At 37.9% G+C, this 21,479-nt stretch overlaps 1 protein-coding gene across 3 annotated transcripts in view; it reads right to left on the bottom strand.

Moving 5' to 3' along the window:
* Positions 1 to 21,479, bottom strand: part of Chrdl1 (chordin like 1) — a 107,332-nt gene that overhangs the window by 6,098 nt on the left and 79,755 nt on the right. For 2 of the 3 annotated variants that reach the window (XM_029472938.2, XM_085837996.1), the window contains exons 7-10: positions 19,259 to 19,326; positions 11,555 to 11,723; positions 8,071 to 8,265; positions 2,358 to 2,525 (exon numbers count right to left, since the gene is read on the bottom strand). In XM_029472938.2, coding sequence (XP_029328798.1) covers positions 2,358 to 2,525; positions 8,071 to 8,265; positions 11,555 to 11,723; positions 19,259 to 19,326 — 600 coding nt within the window. Of the gene's footprint in view, positions 1 to 2,357; positions 2,526 to 5,414; positions 8,266 to 11,554; positions 11,724 to 19,258; positions 19,327 to 21,479 lie in introns of those variants that run through there. The other variant, XM_021153494.2, reaches the window with a different exon arrangement.

The raw sequence follows: 21,479 nt of genomic DNA, 5'->3' as shown, positions 1-21,479 counted from the left end.
CAGGTAAATAGCTAAAACATGCCAAGGAGTTAAGGAGCAACATGTCACCAGTTCACTTAAACTCAGTGGTCAACAGTAAATAAAGAAGACAAAGCTTGGATTTTGCTGTGCCCAGAAAGCATAAACCTCCCTTCAGTCTGAGTAAAGGCTTCTGATATGTTCTACTGGCAAATTGTGAGCCATCTGTACTCTAGTGGGGTGAAGTATATGTGACTTGGATCACCGCTTGAGAAACCATCAGAGCAGTTCTTAGTCCCAGGTGACTAGTAAGCAAACACACCATGGAGTTAAAGATAGAAAATCAACATGCTTAGATATAAAGCCAAAATAAACATGGCTGAAAAACATATGTGTACCCTATCATACTTTTTAATGGGTGGGGGAGAAAAGGCAAGGCTGTTGGGAAAAGGAAAGAGAAAAGATGCAGTAAAAAATATAGCAGCGTTTCTCAAAGTAGGATCCAAATACCACTTCAATTAGTATCACAAGTTTTTGCCTTAATCATGAAATGTTTATAATGCATCCAAGGCCTATTACATTCTCATCTCTGGAGAAGGACTAGCTGGCAGCACCTTAGTACAGTTCTGTGCATGATGTTGAAGCATACACATGTTTGAACACTAGTTATTATCGTTGCTATTTTGAGGCAGGGGCTTACTTTGTAGTCCTGGCTGGTTTACAACTATGTAGAGCAGGCTGTCCTTGAATTCAAAGAGATCCACCTGTGTTTGCCTCCCAAGTAAAAAGATTAAAGGTATGTGCCACTATACCTGGCTATTTGAGTATGCTTGAGCTTTGGACAGGAGGTAGGTTCAACGGATAAAGGATATATCTTGTTGTCCAAGAGAAAATCTTAAGCTTACCATTGGCTTTCTGAAAACCTTGACCAATCAAGATCAGCACTAGTCTTGTATATATATCATGGTGGTGTGAACAGATAGATGTAGGAGCACACTGAGTATTAAAAAGAATATTGGTCATTGTTGTGGCTGCTGTGAAGAATCAGAAAGGCAACTGGATATCACGACAGGATTGTTTTGAGTGAGATTATAATCTTTTCAGTGTGAGTGCATACCTGCATGCTGCATGCATGCATGCGTGTGTGTGTGTGTGTGTGTATAGGCACTTGTGCACCACACTACGCACGTGAGGGTCAGAGGACAATTTACTTGTGAGATTCAATTCCACCAATGTGAGTTCTAGGGATGGAACTGCAATCATCAGGCTTGTCACCAAAACTTTACATAGTGAGCCCAAGATCATAATCTTTTTGAAAGTCGGAAGGATGTTTTAAATTTATCTTAATCCAGAGTGCATGGCGTAATTCCACAGACATAGCTTCACACTGGAAGAATGGGTTTTCCTGTTTCTTGAGCTTTGTATTGGAAATGTAGGCTGCAGTTCATTAGTTTACAATGTTGGTCATAGATTAGAATCACTTTGAGGACTTACAGAAATATACTGATGGATGCACTTTCCTTGCTCAGACAACAAATTAATCTCTGGCAGTAGGGCTTAGGTATCAGATATGAAAATAGAACCAAGGCAAAACAAAACAACCAGTTGGTTCAATGATGATTCTATGCAGCCAGAAAGAGAAAAAAAAGAGTGTGCTCTTCCTTATTTGTGGAGCCCACCTTCTAATTTGTATATATGTATAATTTTGTGAGAGTATGCATATGTATTCATGATGGGAAGCTAGAAGAAAAAAAAGGCTTTAAGGGAGATATGTACAGAAGGCAACAGCAATTAATATGAAAGTAGAAGGGGAAATATCAGGTGTGAAGGAGTTTGTGAAAGTTAGTCAGGAAAATGGGATTGGTCAAACAAACAAACAAACAAACAAACAAACAAACTAACTAACTAACTAATTAGTGAACGAATGAACCAATGAACTATATATGAAAACCTGCTACTTTTGTAACCTAATTACAAAATAAAAATGAAATTAGAAAAGACATATTGGTCAAAACTGAACTACATGCTTTTCCTTCAGAAATTATAAAAATGAAAATAATAGAAGAATAAGTGACAAAAAGATGTATAAGGGAGAATGTATCTATTATTGAAAAATTTAATGAAAACAAAAGGCTTTGTTATCGGAAGAAAAAAGAATCCCTCCATCAGATTTTGGTGCTGTGAAAATGATAACCTTGGGAATCTTAAGAGTTAATAGTTAATCCTTAGCACAGGCTGTGTTAAAATTGAAAGCATAATATCTATGCTAGACACCTGCCAGTTACTAAGCAACAGGATAATTTCTGACCCAAACATAAGAACATGTTGAAGCAAAATTAAGGCAAGTCGTTCTTTCTCTGCTACACTCAAAACCACAAATTCAGTGTTGTTTTGCTCACCCTTTTGAATAGTCCAAACGTGGACCTCTACTTGAGGTGGTCTCTCAGTCTCCAGTGCTACTTTTCTGGTTGTCTCTCCATCCTCCATGAACACAGACTCATATACAGGCATGGTTTCTTCTCCACAAAAGGAACCTTTGCTGTCAAAGTTTTGGCTTGGAGGTTCTTCTGGAACCAGGAAGCAAGTAGAGGTTTGGCATAGATTTTTTTTAAACTAGAAATGAACTTCTGTATTTAGCCATCTCAGTGTTTATAATCGTTGACACTGATCAGGAGTCAACATCAACAGGAACATTATTACAGAAACAAGGTTTCCAGATTTACCTCACTAACTCAGCTCCAGCTGATCCTTTAGCAGCCATTAAATTACCAAGACACATAGAACCTCTCATTAGTTCATGTGATGACAGAATCCATGACTGTGTAGGGTACACCCAGAAACTGAGCTGGATCTCCCTACAACAGTCACTGAGAAGTGGATTTCAATGAAGAGGAATAGTATAGCCGGGTGTACATTTCTTAGGTACTTAAGAAAGAATTGAATTTTCCATACTAGAGTAGAATTGTGTTCTGTCCAGCCCCATGTTGCTAAAAGAGTCCCAGGAAATGGGCTGAAAGAGCTTTAGTTAGCTTCTCTGACATCATTTCTGTATACTTAGAAAACACCCATGACACTCACTTATGTGCATATACTTGCCCAACATATTCATCCAAATTGGCTTGACATTTCTGAATGCTCTTTGATTTGTTTGTAAGAGGAATGATAATAATGGATCAGCACCAGTGCCAAAATCTAGATGTCAGATTAGTCATGTGTATGCTATGCCAAAGGAACGGCTAGAAGATATACAAAAAAATTGGTCAGATCCACCATCTGTGTGTGGATCATATCCTATGTATACTGAACTGTTGAACTTCAGCTCCTAGGAATAACGAAAGGCACCAGCCCCATAATTCTTGGCATTTCACAGGACATTCCCCTTTGCCCAGGCCCTGTACCAAAAAATAAGCCCCCCCCCGGTTGATTATTGGTGAGTTGTCCCTTTGCTAGGTGTGTATTCAAGGTGTATAATTCAAATAAAGAACAATGAAGAAAAAACTTTACAACCATAAAACCTTTGAGACTCTATAGAAGCCATCTCTCAGAATAGCTGAACTGTCAGTGATGAAACCACTTAAGGGTTGAATGTTTGGGGGAATCTGTAACTCACACTCACTGTTGTCTAATCAGACATACTGGACTGGACACTGTGATCAAATTGCTATTGTATGTCTCCTTTAGACCTGATTAAGTTTCTTCTCTACCTCCATTCTATCATGATCTCTTGACAGTTCCATTTGGATCATTCACTTTGTGGATTATCCTTAGAATCAAGCTTCCTTTCTCCCCTTCTCTTTCTTTTTAGCCATTTGATTACTTGGCATCTTGGCAGGCCAGTCCGTTTTTGTTTTTGTTTTTTTTTTTTGTTTGTTTGTTTTTTTTTTTGGTAATGTTAGATAATTAAGGGCTGTGTGTTAAGTTTTCAAATGGGAAGAAGGGACGTCTAGGAATTCAATTGTTACCTTTACAAGGAAGGCTGAATGTTGGCTATGGATGTAACTGACACATGTAACCTGATGTCACTAGAAGTCATATGCTTAGAGTTTTTCCGGGTATCCCTGAGTATCCCAACGAGTCATTTGGAAGCACCAACCCCTCCTAAGATTTGGACTTACACAACTGAAGAAATCCACAAACAACAAAACCCCATTAACAACTTGGCCCTAGTTGAAACTGGAAGACCCTACAAGAGGCAGATTCTGTCCTTAGACAGATGTATTCGATAACATCTTGCACTTTTCCCAGTTGCTCAAGGCACCTCACCTCCATGCTCGTCTACTCTCATCTCCTTTTCAGCGAACCGTGCCACAGTTGAAGTCATTGCTGGCCATGTCCATTCCCCATGAGAACACTATCCTGCGCCATCTAGAACTAAGAAACTTAGATACCATTATTTTGGGAGATGGTGATGACAGATAAAGATGTGTTATCTCAGCTCAGGAAAGTTTTTATGATCAAATCCCAAAAGAAGTGTGTAAGGAATTCTAGGTATCAGGGCAGCAGGACCAAGGGTATGAGAAGTGAGTTGGGAAACCTGTAGTCAATCCAGGAAGTGAACACTGACATAAAAGGGAAGGCTGGCCTCTAGTAGAGCTATAGAAGAGAGGCAGCACTTCCATGCTTTACCTTGCTTCACTTGTGTTTGTTGCTGATGGATCCTGCTATCATTTGTTAGGATGGACTTTAGGCTTGGTCACAAGTGAACTTTCTTTCTTCCCTACCAAAACAATATTCTTTTTCTTTCACTGCTTTGTCAATTTTCCTCTAGATCATGAACCATTATTTTAATAGGCCACTGATGGTGTGATATTCCTGTTTGTGGACCCTTGCATGGCATCCATCAACATCACATTTTCAGAGAAGCCTTCCTTTACCACTGTTTAGAAATTTTTTTCACTAGTCACCATCTCCTTATCTTGTGCCATTTCCCTTCACAGTCCCCATTACCTGCTAAAATTAATGTTCTTGATTTGGTTTCACCATGTTTCTTCTCCACGACAATGCAAGAACCAGGCTGTAGCCTTTGCCTGTCTTGTTCACCCCTCAGTCTTCAGTGTTTGTGTTTCCATGCAGTAGGTACTAAACATGTGTCTTTTAAGGTGATCATAAGACAAACTCCTTAATGCTTTGCAGGTGCTGAATTTCTGTATAGGTTCCTGGCCATGCAGACAGAGACTCTTGGGCAATATGACCCCTAGGAATGGTTTAAAGTGCACAAACCCAGGTCTGGTTCCGAGAGAGAGAAAAGTACATAGAATAATATTGGAACTCTCTCATTCCATGATGTCAGATGGACATGTTATCTCAACATATCTGATTAGGATGGCAAACAGTCAAAATAGCTCATCAGGGGAAACAAAATTCAGTCAGTCCGATTGTATAATATATTGACAATTGGGATTCTGGAAGGTGGTTTTTAAAACAACAACTTTTATTATGTTTTCAAGTGATGAAAGTAATACATGTTTACTATTGAAAATTTAAAAATACAAGTGAAAGAAGAAAATAGGAATACTTAATAAGTCAGTTATCCAAAGATGATCTCTGTAAACATTCTGTCATAGTCCCTTCCAGGCTTTGAAAAAAAATCTAAACACAGACAAACTCCTTCTTAAACACAAAAATTAATTATAATATACATATTTTTATAGCTTGCATTTTAACTTAGTATTTCCACGTCAGCAGTCTTAGTCTTCAATGACTTTAATGTCTGCATAATTTTCCACAGTGCACTTATACCATAATTTAGCCATTCCCTTATGAGTGAATTTTCTGACCATTGTTAAGTTTTCACTATTATAAATAACACTGCACCAAGAAATCCTGGTTTTTAGACCTTTATGTGTCTCCATTTACTTTCTCAGAGGTGGAGTTGCTTATCTTTGGATGCTTTAAAAACACAGCCAACTGGAGAGGGAAATTATTTTTTAAACTAATGCATGCTCAGTTCCAATTTTCTCCATTTATTTCAAATACTCATATGAATAAAATCCCAAGTACAGTGTGAAATGAGATTTTTGTCTGAAAATAAAAGAATCAAATTGGAATACCTTATCTTCAGTATGTAGGTAATTATTGATATTTTTTAACCATAGATTATCCTTTAAGTGTAAATGTTAACCCTTTGTCCCAAGAGATTGGGGATTGCAACTGACATAAAGATTTATGGACTAAATGAGATCACAGACTTTGAAGTGTCAATAAGTCACCATGCTTGGGTGGCCCTGATATCCATATAATTCCTAGAATATGGTCCTACCTACCCCTAATAAGCATGCTTCCACCTGAATTTTAGTATGCTGATTTCTCTACTATTAGTTAGCCCTTATCCTTTATATATCCACATCCTGTCCCTGTGACTTTCACCATGGGAGATGAAGGCCATTAGAGTTATCTTAAATCTTTACTTCCCAAACTTTAATATACTTCAAGTAGAATCACTTGACGATCTTAACTGCTGATGTGTATGCAGAGCAGGTGGAGGCCTGAGAGTCAGCTTTTATAATTATCTCTTAGGTGCTGCTGGTCCACAAACCACATTTTAAAGGACAAGACCATGAGCCACTGCGAGTAGACAGCAATTGTTCTCAAACTTTTCTGCACATCAAAGAAGGCACTAAAAAGGGGGGCACTAAAAAGGGGGGTCCAAGCCCATGCCACAATCCAAATCAATTAGACTGCAATCTCTTGGAGATGAGGCACAGGTACTATTAGAACCTTCCTGGGGATTCCAATGTACAGACAATTTCAGGAATCATTGGATCACATGAAGATACTCATGTATTTACACTAAGTGCATGCTTGACTGCTAGGCAGGAGTGAATGCTTAATGGAAGAGATAAATCCACCTCCATTTTAAAAAGTGTTTGTTTTTCACTTGTATTTACGTAAATTCTTTTCAGAAGGCCTAAGAAATGATAAATTCATGTGCATAGGAATGGCTAATTTAGTGATAGCGGAATTCTGGGATTGGGGTGGTGGCTGTAGGAAGTCACTTGCTTTAACATCTCATTTGGAAGAAAAAGAAATGGAGGCTCATAAAGGTGAAGGTGCTTGTTCTAGATCTCACAGGAAAGCTGTAGCAAGCCGAAGTTACAATGCCAATAGTGGAGAGGGTAATGTTTTTATGTAGCTCATGTCTTAAAAACCACCATTTTAATAATTTGTGTTTAGATTAGATCAGCAACATTTTCAAGTAGAAAAGACAATGGGCTGGAAGTGACCTGGGTTTGACATCTTGATTGTCTTATCAATTAGTTTCATGACTCTGGCAAAGTCAGTTTATATACTTTACTGTTCTTGTCATTAATGAAGAAATAATATAATTATAGGATTTTAGAGTTGAAAGATGGTGAAGGGGAGGTAGAGGTTAGATAATAGATTCTAAAATGCCATTAGAATGAATGGTTTCTTTAGCACAGTGGAGTTACTATATCAAAAACCCAACTGATGATAAATTTTAAAATGACTAGAAGAGTCTAGGGACAAATATCCGAGGAGAGAGAATGATAATTACCCTGATTTGATAATTATACCTTGTATATTTGTCTTGAATTAACATACTGTACCCCATAAGTATATACAGATACAATATCTCAGAATTTTTAAAAAGAAATTGCAAATTAAAATATCAATGTGGAGCACAGTAATAAACTTTAAAATTTTCACATGGGGTAAGATACTTGTGGATTTGATGCATTTGGATCAGAATCTAATTTCTCTCCACTGTAACTCATTTATATCTCATCTGAAAAGAGTACTGGATTATGTCTTGAGGTGAGTTGGTGATTTAAACCATGAAAGGTGTGACTTTTTCTAAAACAGTGATAACGTGAACTCTCTAATTTAGAAAAGCAAGAACAAGATAAGCAACTTGGCATGTGTTTGACTTTATAGACAAAAGAAACTCTGAGTAGTTAATTCCTTCAAAGCAACCATCAGTGTCTCAGAAGAGGAAAGGATGAAGTTCATTCTTGCTAGAACTATTATCGTTAGAACTATAAGACAGGTCATTTATAATTTTGATGAACAAAGAAGACTGAATAGGACTATGTGTGAATCTCATTCAACCAAAGGCAGGGCCTCCAGCCAATGCACCTTTTGCCTTTTTACCTGGGCACACCTTGCAGCACTTTCCATCTATTTTTTGAGGATACTTGCAGGGATATCGATTGGGGCAGTGGATTTTCTTACATTCTTGCTTGGTGACATTACAAGTGCATAGTACACATTCCACAACGCCAAATGCTCGTAGATTTGGGTGCCAGGACTCTCCATGAGAGTACGTCTTTCCATTGGAAACACACACTGGAAAAAAACACAGGAGTAGAGAGAGTGAAGATGAATTACAAGGTTTAAAGCACTACTCCTGAATTCTTTAAAACATCATAATCCTTTGTTTTGAGCAAGAAGATGCATTTACAGAGATAGTCTCCTACCACAGCACTGTCTGAGTGATAAGCTACATTCAATCGTTATTCACGTGCATTTGCAGCAGCCTCTGGATGCTTATAAATAGTCTGAAAAATAGTGGGCAAATTGCAAATAGTTTATCAATGGGCTAGGTAGTGAATGAATACCTTAAATTGGAGTTCTATTAGTCTTGAACATCTGATAAAGAATCTCAAGTAGAATGTAGTCTTTTTAATATCTCCAGTGCCACAGAAAATGTGTGTGGTCTAACTAGTTGTGCTTCTGGGTATTTCCCAAAGAGATTTGCTATCTAGGAGGGCTAGATGCAAAAACTGCTTCTTTCCAAAGGGCCAATTTCATGTAAATCCCAAATCAAGTCCATTCAGAATATTAAATTTCTATGAAGGCCTATCCTACCCATATAGCTGGATAGGCATTGGATTTAATGTTGCCAAACTATGTTTGGATACAGGAAGAGGGATGCTAAGACAAGAGTGAGAGGAAAAGGACACACATTGTGCTAGGTAACTTGTGAGGTGGTTGCACTTAGGTCTTATTCTTTTTTCCAAGTTTCCAAGAGATTTTTCCAAGTTTCCCATTGGTAGCTGTTGTAGAAATGTGGCTACAGCAAGTAAGTTCTTGCCTTATAGACAACTCAGGCAGTTGTTGAGGGGAAAAATAGTCATTGACTCAACATTTTCTGAAATACCTTTAAAAAGCATGCGTCTGGACTACAGGGAGAGGGAACATATTTAGAAAAGGGGACAAAGAACATTTTTCCATATATGTCAGCTTAATGGAGCTAGGTTCCAGGAAGATAAATGGACAGGCAGTGATGTGAATGGAGATGTCTGAGAATGAATCTTCTCCATCTCTAAAAGACTGAGACTGTGGATATGGCAAGCAGTAATTGGAGTTGGGTGTGTCTTTTATTATTTCCATCATCTCATCACACCCAAGGAGACCTGTCGGCATCTTGATCAACGTTATCTCTAGGGTAGGGTGGATTGCTTTGGGCAGGGCTGAAGGAAGACATATTCCCAGTTGGGGCGTTTCTAGGAACTGACTGATTTGGCTGCAACACAGACTCAGGATGAATCATTGGGCTATTTCTTTCTCATCAAGTCCACTGGGTCACATTAAAGAATATGAACGATGTTGACTGTCTTTTATTGTACTTTGCAAGAACTGCCTGAGTACTGGGCCCTCTAACAGGTCAATCTGTGTAAAGATTTCCAAGAACCTAACCTGGAGAAGATCCCAGTGCACAGTGATTCTCAGTAGATACTAAAGAGTGAGGCTTGGGGCTATGAACAGAATCACAGATATCAGACAGGATGTATTGTTCTTTTATTCCACCCTTATCTCTTCTCTCTCCTCCTGACACAGTAACATGGTTTTCTAGAACATTTTGAACAAGTGGGTACAGAGTTGGCTTCAAGAACATTTTGGCAGGATTCACGTTTCAAATGGAGGAGGCTTGTTGCTTTTCTTTTGTGATTTTTAACAACAATCTAAGAGTCTGCACCTCAGTTATTATGGAGAGAGCTCAGGTAAAGTGTGATCCATTCTCAGGGAACACAGGGCAGGCAGCATTATTTAGAGTTCTATAGATAAGTGTTGTCTTCCTTCTAAACCTTTGGACTATGGGAACAATCCAGACTGAGCAGAATCTCACACTCTGCAGTGGAATAAAATGTAGCCTTAGAAGGGAAGGCAGCCTCCTCCCACCGACAAAATTCCAGAAGATGATTTTGAATCATCCAGCTGGGGTTTGGGCGTTAAGGTGAAGACAAGAGATTCTTCAGTGAACTCTAACAGAAAGGTCAAAAGAGAAGGGCTGTATCCAAATAAATGTGTCAGATAAAGAAATTTGAAGCAGCCAGGGCTTTTGTAGGACACCAAGGCTGTCAGGGGATGAGCTTCTACTGTGAAAAATGAAGAGTTCTTAGGGAAATTATGTTATATGAAGCTTTCAAAGTCTATTTTTGTCCTCGATCAGTTTTTAAGGTTTGCAATGCTTCCAGAGCAAAGGGAATCTACTGGGGGTAATTTAGGATTGAAAATTCCAACTGTGTCTTTACCTAACTCTTCTTCCTTCCATAATGTTGTATCAGAAAGCCTCGCGAATTAAAAGCCATACATTTCAAGTCAAACACAGGTCAACAATGCGTATTTCTAACAAGTTTAATAACTATTTTTTTTATTAAATTGCATTTGGAGTTTTCTCTTTAGCGGGTACATTTTAAAAAGTGATGTTTTTATGTATAATCTGAAATTTACATCTAACTAGTAACAGACTAGCTTTGTCTTGACCAGCTCTGTTGGGCTTCATCCTAAGACCTCTTTGTAATGGATTGTTTTTCATTCATTTGGTTTAATAATTTACTTTTATCTTGTTCAAAGAATTACCTTTTGATTTATTTTTCTCTCTAAAGAAAATAAAGCATGCTTGTGGTTATGTAAAATGGAACCAGTCGAGCTCTGGTTCAAAAAAACTGATTGACAGGATACCTAATAAACTCAGAATCAGTCAATATTATGCCATTCTCTTCTTCCCACCTCCATAATTGGACTTGGGGTATTTGAGGCCAGAGGGGAGAAAACTGGATCAGTGAACACATATGGATGCATATGCAACCAGACTCATGGCTGAGTTTACTACAGTGTTAACCTGCTCAGTAGTCCCAGTGCTCAGATAGGTGGTTTCTGGACATCTCACTGGCTCACTCAATTGGAAGCATGATCCTCATTAGCAAAATCTCTAAGATTGGATCCAAGAATATCTAACAAGAGTCCCAGTAGAAAGGCTCAACACTTAACTATTGAAAAGAGTTTCCGAAATGTTGAGCACTGAGTACCTTTGAATGTTGGGTGTCCTGCTTATTTAAAAAAAAAAAGTGGATTTTTTTCCACAAATGACCTCCAACTCCCAGAGGCAATGTTTACAGTGTTAGAGGCTGCCTCATAAGCAGAAAAGCTACCTATGTATACACTACTCTGGTTGCATCTGGGAAAATTCCTATAAGTTACCTCCAGTCACTTGTTCATATCCATTTTGCAGACTTCATATTAAGTGATCCATAGGTAAGTATACAGTTTTTTTTTAAGGGAAAAAGTGCTCTGTCCCATAAATGTTCTGTCATTCTCTAAATATCAAGAATGCTGAGGAGGTTACCTTTACCTTGTCCATGTTTGTGCTTGTTATTGATGACAATCTGCACGATGGTCCCGGATGCTTGCTGGGAATCTATAACAGCTCCCCGGTGACTTCTGCTCCCAGGAAAGCGGGGAAGACCTCCAGCTTGTCTGCTTGGTGGAGGATCGTAGGGAGAACGGAGGTAAGAATGTCTCTATAAATGACAAGAAAAACTGTTCAAAACAAATATCAACAATGAGATGGCAGGTATTGAGTTCCTTTACGGCAGCTATAATTCAATGGCTTTGATTTTCAGTGATGAACTCAGATCTTAATGGTATGTCTTCCTAATCCAAGAAGGGTAAGGATGCTACTATGTGAAAGCAGCATTGACAGTTTGCTGAGGTTTTTCTCTCTCCTTGGAGATGGCACAGAGAAACTCCTGGGGAAGAAAACAGCCCCAAAGGCTAACGTGCCTTCTTGCTAAGAGACTCATGTTTCCCAGTTTAAGAGTTTGTCTGCAACACAGGGCAGAAGGTAACAGGTCATAGGAAAAAGTCCAAAGTGTTGTCTAATTATGAGGAGAGATGCTTGCTGGGGAGGGTTTGTGAACGGGGCCATGAAGAGTGGGTAGACTTTTTTTTTTTTTTAACAGGCAGTTTGTGGGGAATATTCCAGGCAGAAGTTTCCAAATTGAGAAGGTGTAGCAAAGCACATAGAGTCCTTAAAAGGGAACAGTTGAAGGATAACATTCCAAAAGGGGGTTGGAGCCAGATCATGGAGGACTTTAAATGACAAGCTAAGGGGTAAGTGCTTTATTTGGTAAATGATAGAGGTGGGAGTGTGGAAGCCTTTGAGGAATTTTTTTTTTTCTTAAGTCGAGAAATGACTTAACCAAAAGTTTGTGTCAAAGCACTAAACTGAAGAAGAGGAAAAGATGGGAGTCAAATAGGGTCTCAGCAACATATCCTGAGAGTGGAAAGGCAGGCAATGTGATAGAGCACTTCACTAATACAGGAACTTTGTAGGATGCAAGTTCTGCAGAGTCAAGGACACTGTTTTGTTAACTGCTCCATCTCGGGTGTCGAGAACAATGTGCAATATCTAGACAGTATGCATCCATAGCTGTTAAGTGAATGAAAGTAGTTTCCCAAGGAAAATGCAGAGTCTTTTGGCACTGATATAGTAACCACTACTCTTTTGTCAAGAGTCTAAGGCTATGATGAGTTCAACTAGTCTCCTTCTCTTTCCCTGGAGCTGAGGCAGAGTGCAGGTAGAAGGGGATAGCCTGAATAATACTGAAGCGTTAAGGATTAGAGCATTAATACGCACTGTTGTATAACGTGTGTTATGAGTAAAGAAGGCTAAGTCCATGAAAGGGTTTCACAGGTAGTAAAAAAGGAGGATCTTATATTCACTGATACAGGTAACAGACAAACTTAGATAGTTAGGGAATCTTTTGATGCCACCTTACCATAAGATGAGTTTATTTTTGCCTTAGGAGAAGAGAAAAGTGAACAGAATCTGGAATAAAAGGACTCCTTCAGACTTCTGACATAAAATATTATCCTCTATATCTCAGAGTCTACTCTGGCACATTGCATAACTGTTCACACAAACAAGAATTTGCTCCAATTTGTTATCATGAACATGGATGGGATTCTTAGGGCAAATATTTCTCATTCCCACAATGGTTTATGTGTCTCTTTCTGCCATAATCGGTTGCATTTCACAGAGGCCATTACAGGCTGTTCTTTCCCTCCTGTTGTTTGACAACATTTTGCCAAAGAAACATGAAGAAGGAAGTTTGCGTGGTGGGTGTTCTGCTGCTGCCGAAAGAAAGGTGTTCAACAGCAATACAATTAGCGAGGGTCAGTGAGTGACCTGAGGAAAGTTGCAAGTACCCGATGTTCTCTGATTTGCAATGGTAAGCACAAACCGCAAAACTGTTCTTTAGCACTGGGGAGTAGTATGGGCAATGGTTGCAAACAAAGAGCAAAACCAGAAGCATCGAGATTTTTGAGCAGAGGGCCTATTGTAGACTACTTGGCTGCACACATTCATCTTAAGTCTGAAATGTCTTCATCGTCTTGCCTGCACACTTGGCACTTGCCTGGTGTTACTTTTTGGAGAGGTTTTAGAACTTTGAGATGTGAGATCTGTCTGTTTGATGTGGGTCACTAGACATAGGCTAATTGCCTCCTGTTCTAGTCCAGTTCTCTACATCTTGGTGTGACCATACTCTGTGAAGAGCTTCAATCACTGATCACAGTACTACAAATTGATACTCCCAAGTCACCATGCCTTCTGTGCCACGATAGACTGATATGTCCTGAGACTTTGTGTCAATCTTTCCTTCTAAGTAGCTTCTGTTCAGTATTTGTCACGGCATAAAGAGAACTAATCCATCTTGTCAGTCTTTTATTCTGCAGGTAGTGGAGTGGAGAACAGAAAGTAATGAGAATTTGTTCAGAATAAGAGATTGAGATTTTAAGGATGGAGTGGAAGTATTTAGAAAGCAAGATAGGAAGAAAGAAGAAAAGTAGAAAAAGGAGGGAGAAGAATAGCTAAAAGCTATTCCAAGCAGGAAGACCTTCAGCTATAGTGGCTAGAACAGAATATACAAACAGAACTCTACCATGACTGCATGGAAAGATTACCCAAGGAGCTGTAAAAAATGCCAGGAACTGGTTGTCACCCCTAGAGATTCTGATGTAACTGGTCTGAGGTGAGGCCTGGGCATCAGGAATTTTATACTTTCTACAGACACATCTAATTTGACCACGAGGTAGGGAATCATAAACAAAGAGTTTTCTATTTGGGGCAAGAGGTAGGGGATGATGGTGTGTGAATGTTTCTACTTTTTATAATTGTTGAGAATATATTATAATTGTAGCATTTCTCCCTTCCCTTCCCTCCCCCTAACCTTCCTTGTTCTCTTTCACATTTATGGGCTCAGTTTTCATTGTTATCTCGTGCAAATATCCATGTATCTTCCTGCATAGAACCTTCACAGTCTGTAGCATGGCTGTTTTGGAGTCCATCCTCTGACCAAATAAAAGAAGTTCAGGAGCCGGGCTGACCTCGTAAACTGGAGCATAGAAGAAAAGGCATCAAAACCTTGGAATTGTAAGTGAAAGTGGAGCTTATCTTAAAAATTAGTTGTAAAAAGGCTGCTTGAGAGGAGAAGAAAGGCCAAAAAAAAAAGTGTTTGCTAGAAGTGTGTTTTGCTCAGTATTTTGGTACTTCTGACTTACTAAGTTGAAGGTCTGAAAACACTGTTCAACTTTTGAGGTCAGTCTAGAAGATTATTTTTTCCATTTGAAAAAAGCTCCTCCATTCCAGACCCTCTCCCGGAAACTCCTCCTTTCCTTGCTCTTGTCTTTAAAGTAAGAGGACTTCACATGGTCTCACTCATATAAGGAATCTAAAATGCATATCGAATGTAGAATGTGTTACCAGGGGAAAGGAGGAAGGGATGGGGGCAAAGATGAGTCCTAAGTCTTACTTAGACAGAGGCAAGAAGATCTGGCACACTACTGATTATATCCAACAATAATGAAGTACATATTGCACTTATCTAGGAGAAAGAATTTTGATGGTGTTGACTACAGATTATAAATGAGGGGGCAGATATGGTTAACATGATTTAAACATGAAACAGTGCATACATTATTGAAATACTACATGGTACTCCAATAACTGATAAAACTTTATGTATTAGTGAATTTTTAAAGGAAGGATAATGGTGTGGGGATGCTGAGAAGATGGCTCTGCAGTTAAGAAAATATATTGCTCTTGCAGATGATCTAATTTGGTTTTCCAGCTCCTGTGTTTGGTGACTCACAAACATCTGTAAATCCAGGTCTATATATGATAACTTCTTCTGGCTTCATGGGTATAGTACCTATGCATGCTCCTTTCTTAATGTATGTATGTATGTATGTATGTATATAATGTGTTTATAAATATATACACAGTTGAAACTACAAATGAAATCTTTAAAACGGAATGATTGTATTGGGAGAAATGAAAAATTTTAGGGTCCAAAAAGAATTTTCAATGGGTATTTTGGGTTCTAAATGTTCTGATGGATTTGTGAGCTATTACCTTTGGATGAAACTGGGCAAAGGACACATGGGATTTCTCTGTATTATCTCTTATAATTGCAAGTATAATTATCTGACTCTATAAAGAAATTTTGTGTTGAAAGGTGTCTGTCTTCAGAATGTATGCTAACCCACATAATCAAAATCATTATATCTTAATCACTATCAACCCACAGCCCTTAGCCAGCTAGAAGAAATTTTTAGCCAATGTCTTTTCCAAAACATTAAAAAAGTTTAAATTAGCTATATTGTACAAATTAAAAAATGAGAACATCTTACATTAAAATTAAAGAAGCTCAAAGTCTATGTCATTTAGTAAAATTCTATTCAGTTAGAATAGACATGTTGACAATTTTTTTCCTGACAATGTGACTGACTGTAGGAAGAACAGTGTGGCTGTCTCTGCATAAATGTCATGGGCCATGTAGCCACAAAAGCATCTCCTGCAGCAGAACCTAATTGAGGACTGCCTAAGAGACCAAGGGTTGCTTGACACAGACAGTGCCAGTCAATCGGGAACCGTTGTTTAGAAGAGATGCTTTCTTGGCACCAATTGAGTGCAGGTGGAAGGTATTAAAGGAGCTTGCAGCAGTGTTCAGATGAGCTTGCTGCAGCTCCTGGAGTCTGTGCCATTGATTCTATGCCACCCCACCTCCAATCCCCAAGGGCAAGTAGGGGTCGGGCAGCAGGCAGTCCAGGGAACAGGCAGCAACTGACATGTAGATTTTAATCTGTTTCATGTTGTTTCAATAAAGTACTAGCTAGTTTTATGTCAACTACACACAAGCTAGAGTCACTGGAGATGAGGGAACCTCAACTAAAAAAAAAAGCCTCTATAAGACCAGGATGTACACACGCCTATAGGGTATTTTCTTAACTAATGATTGATGGGGGAATGTCCAGCCCATTGTGTGGTATCATCTTTGGGATGCTGCTCCTGGGTTCTATAAAAAGCAGACTGAGCAAGCAATGGGGAGAAAGCCAGTAAGCAGCACTCCTCCATGGCCTTTGCATCAGGTCCTAACTCCAGGTTGCTGGCCTTTTTGAGTTCTAGCTTTGACTTACTTCATTGATGGACTGCTACCTGTAAGTGTGTAAGTGAAATAAAACTTTTCATCATCAAAAATTGCTTTGGTCATGATGCTTCATTATACCAATGGTAACCCCCAATTAAGGCATGGTTATACCAAACCTTTCACTAGCCTAATGGTAAATTTAATGGGGAGTAAAACTCAGAATTGATCTTCACACATATTTTATTCTATCTTATATACCCATTCGCTCAACACATGTATATTTATGGGGTGTTTACTATGTGCCAGGTACATAGTTTTCCATTACTACAGATGCTATGTGTTATTCAAATCATATTCCACAATAACAATCCCCCTCAGAACAAAGGAAAATCTTTACTCATAATAAAGTGGAACCATCTGGCCACTGTGGTCAACCAATGCCAAATGTTTGCTCTTCTTGCTACAATCCTAGATTGAGTCATCCCTTATTGAAGTTTAGAAGGAAGAATGAAGCTGATAGATAAGTTATGGGGGTTCTGAGTAGCATACATGGAATAAAATAAGGAGAGAAAATGAATAACATCTACCAGAAATACTACTAAAGTGCTTTCAGTGCTTACTGTGGAAGCCAAGCAGAATAATGTTACTGGGACTAAAGTTTTGAATGACATTTAGTGACAGCCACTAATGCAGTTGCTCTCAACTTCTTACAAAAACAAAATCCTGGGCTGAAGGGAAGAGGAAACCAACAACACAAGAAACTGAGACTGTGACCATGCCTTGTAAAGATCTGTATAGTATCTTTCTCTAAATCCGACAGAGTTGGGACGAATAAAAAAAAAATTTTTTTTCCCTGAATGTGAGAAGTCAGTCTCTCTTGTGGGACACATATTGCTTTTGTGAGATGCCCAATGCACTGGTTTGCACCTCGTCCACAATGCTACACTAAATCTAAAATAGCAATATCTAGAAAGCCATAGCATCAAGTAAAAAAGCAAAGCAAAACTATGTCCTCTCATTGCTGAAGCTTTGGGTATGGTGTTGGCAGGATGTGCTATGCAAGTCCGAACTAGACACTGTGATGACAGTGAAGCATAACCTAAGTGACATGGTGATGTTTGCAACTGTCACTCAATAGCAGCTTTGGTGAATTCCTTCATCATGCCCTCTCTAGTTATGAAAATAGCCTGCTTTATAATTACTTAACCTACTGTCTTGTTTCCAGTTTCTAAGGTTTTACAAAATCACTTAATTTTATTAATTATAAAACTAATTAATACTATGGAAAAAACATGAAATAGCAAGAAGATAGAGAAGTCAAATTCTGCTTTTCCTCATGCATATTTCTATCCCTTTATTACTTTTCTTATCATAATGATATATGCTCTTTCAGATAGTTCTCATGTATACATTTTTTAAAAAGCACATACAAATTTTACATTTGTTTTATTATATCTGATTTTTTTCTTTCTGTTATCCTACATTTAGATAAAACTTCACATTTTAAAATTATTACTTATTTAATGTGTGTATGTATGTGTTCACACATGTACAATGGTATGTTTGTGTGTAGAGGTTAGAGGAACATTTAAGTTGGTTCTCTCCTTTCACCATGCAGATCCTGAAGATAGAACTCATGTTTGGCTGCCAAGGCCTTCTGAGCCATCTTGTCAACCTGTGTTATATTTTTACTAACAATGTTATTATATACCAATAATTAGGTGTATGTAGCCAACCATACATTGATAAATATTTATGTTCATTTGATTTAAACTTATGTAAGCAATGCTGCAATGGGTTTTGAAAATAGTTCGTACGTAGGGGGTTCATTGAACACCTGTTTGTGTGCAATGACAAACACCATTGTACATTGGAAAAACTTTTATAAGTCCTGTTATGTGATTCATTCTTTGAGCTAGAACATTTTCTTTTCAAATTTTAAGGTGTTGGGGTAACTCTTCTTAGACAGTCATTCTTAGAGGTGGTATATTTTCTTAATTGATTAAACATACACTATTACTGTATATAGGAATATACATGAAAATATTAAATATAATAGATAATATACCTACTATCATACTATATTATAATACAATGTGTAATATAAAATTATATATATATATATATATATATTATATATATATATATATATATATATATACCCACTTATTCTGAGATTTGTTCTAACAGAAATTAGGGGAGAATAATCTGGCCCACAGTTTTTCTTTTCTTTCATCTACCTGACCCAAGATGTCTCAGGTTTCTAAGGAATCTGACCAAAAGGATAACGTGGACTATGTTAAAATGCCACAGAAAGTCTTCACTACTGAGAACAGTCATGGTGATTGCCTTCCTCAGAAAGTACAGGCTTGTCAGGTCATTCTAAGAGAGTCCCAACTTCAGACATAGAAGGTCATGGCTGCATTGTGTTCCTGTTCGTGCCCCAATTACCAATGATAAATGTTTACGAGTTGGTGATGAAATCATTTAATTTTTCTGAGGAGGGAGAAAATTGATGTTAGAAGTGGGTCTTCTTTTGGATTTGACAGACTAATAGCTATGGGGGGAGCAAAGCTTGGCCAGCTACTGTCGAGTGTGGAAATGTTGGAGCTTGTCACACTTACTGCTTCTCTGTTGGCAGGTTGCCTGAAGATATCACCATCTGCATGTTCCCACGATAATTCTCCATCCCCTGTTTATTAAAAAGGAATAAAGAGAGAATCACATATACATGGAAGGGAAAATGATCATTTTGATGCAGCCACATTTTTTGAAGCCATGTTTCTAAAGTTCTCAAGGCATTTTAGCTCTTGTGGCTACCCTTCAAGAAACAGCACTAGACAATTTCTCTGGGTGGGCCTCATGATTCAAAACAACTTAGAAGAAAGTTATCATTTTCTACATAGATCAACTGGTAACATTATCCAGAACTTGGAATATAAAAGGGGAAATAATACCTTTTTACCTTCATATAGTCATCATCATTGCTTTTGCTTACTTTATTCTAGTGACAGTTAAGTATTTTGCAGATTGTATTTAACTTGTGTTTACAGTGAGTTTTGAAATGTTCATTGGTCAAGACTTAAGTTCACCATTATGTCTCTGAGAAGCTATGAATTGATTTGAAAGGAAAAGTAAACTGCTATGATTAGAATATTTAACACAAGAAATATCCAAAATGCTGTCTTTTTTTCATATTTCTTTAGACATTTATATATGAGAGCTCTACTTACAACATTTCCATTCTTCCCTTCCCCTCTGATTTCTCCAATGTCCTTCCTCATTTGCTATCAAATTAATGAACTCCTTTTCTTTAGTTATTATTCTCTCTCTCTCTCTCTCTCTCTCTCTCTCTCTCTCTCTCTCTCTCTCTCTCTCTCTCTCACACACACACACACACACACATTAACACCAACATGTACAGAGACCTACACAGACAGATAGGCAGGGAAAATTCTAAAAATCACATGAAAGCCTAATCCTAAATAAAATGAAAAATTCAGAAGGGGAGTATCATGCCACATTTCAAGCTATATTATAGAGCTATAGTAATAAAATGACATAGCATTGTCTTTTATGTTGATCTGAGACACCTTTCTCTAGGTCTATAGGACCCATTCTTTGCACAGTAACTCCCTATTACTAAATTCTTCCAGAAAAGCCGCTGTTTTGTTTTAAGGCAGGATCTTCCTGTGTAGTTGTGGCTAAGCTGGGACTCACTACATAGCTTAGGTGGTTCTGGAGCTCATGACACTTCCTCTGCCTTCAGTCCTGGAAGTACAGGAGAGCCTCACCAAACCCAACTAAGAGTGTGTATTTTTAAGAGAAAGATGTTACATTAAGGTTTTGTGAAACATAAGCATACAAAAGATATAGATATTCATTAGTTGATTAACACAAAACAAATTGGACAATTTTTCAAGGAGCTTTGGTTACTTATGACCACACAAGCATATATGTAAGTATGTGTGTGTGGATAATGTATATTTAATATATATTATGCTAAACACCAACAAGCTATTGAATAGGATAACACAGACTATAGAAAAGACAGAGTTTTTATCTTTCAGGATTTTAAAACTTTGGAACTAAATCATAACATGTTAACTCATTCAATACATTAAGTACTAGTGAGAAACATTATATACTTTTTTCAAACACTGGAAAAGGCTTGAAGATTGTTTTGATAGCCTCCTATGTTAGTTTTGCACATGTTAAGATTACAGGCTTGACCTACAGTTCCTAGATCATTTACTTAGTATCCTCCACCTTTAGAAATGTAGAGAACTTCAGACACAAATTGTCCATGTGTTACAAGGAACAGATGGAGAAACCAAAGCTCAGAGAGTAGAAATAGCTATTCATAGTTAACCAATGTTTATGAAAATTAACACCCAAACTTCAGGCAACATTCCTGAACAATCATGTTCATCCTATAAGAGGATCGTTTACTCTTAGTCATTTGTGACTGCATCAGCATCAAGTGATGGAACTGGGAAACCTCTGAACCCCCTGATATTTCTTATCCACTTTTTTCCCCAGAGAACTTAGAAGTGCATTACACTTTAAATATTTTGTTTACTTTCTGTTTTCTCCCATTATAATTCCACAATGAAAATCAAGATTTTTTGCATACCCTGATCATTGATGTAACATTACTACTGACAATAGCAATTAACACATAGCATTTATTCAGCTTTTACTACATGAATGAATAACAAATCATTATAAATATTTTTGACTGCTAAATGTTTCTTGGTCCTTCATGGACAAACTGTAAGTTACTTAAAATGAGAGATTGTGTCTCAGATTATTTTTGTATCTTCTTGGTCACTACTTTCCAAA

The sequence above is a fragment of the Mus caroli genome, unplaced genomic scaffold (genome assembly GCF_978045245.1).
Source record: "Mus caroli unplaced genomic scaffold, Mus_caroli_1 scaffold_5, whole genome shotgun sequence".
Lineage (NCBI taxonomy): Eukaryota > Metazoa > Chordata > Mammalia > Rodentia > Muridae > Mus > Mus caroli.
Note: the sequence above shows the minus strand (reverse complement) of the source record. Positions and strands in the feature narration are given on the sequence as shown.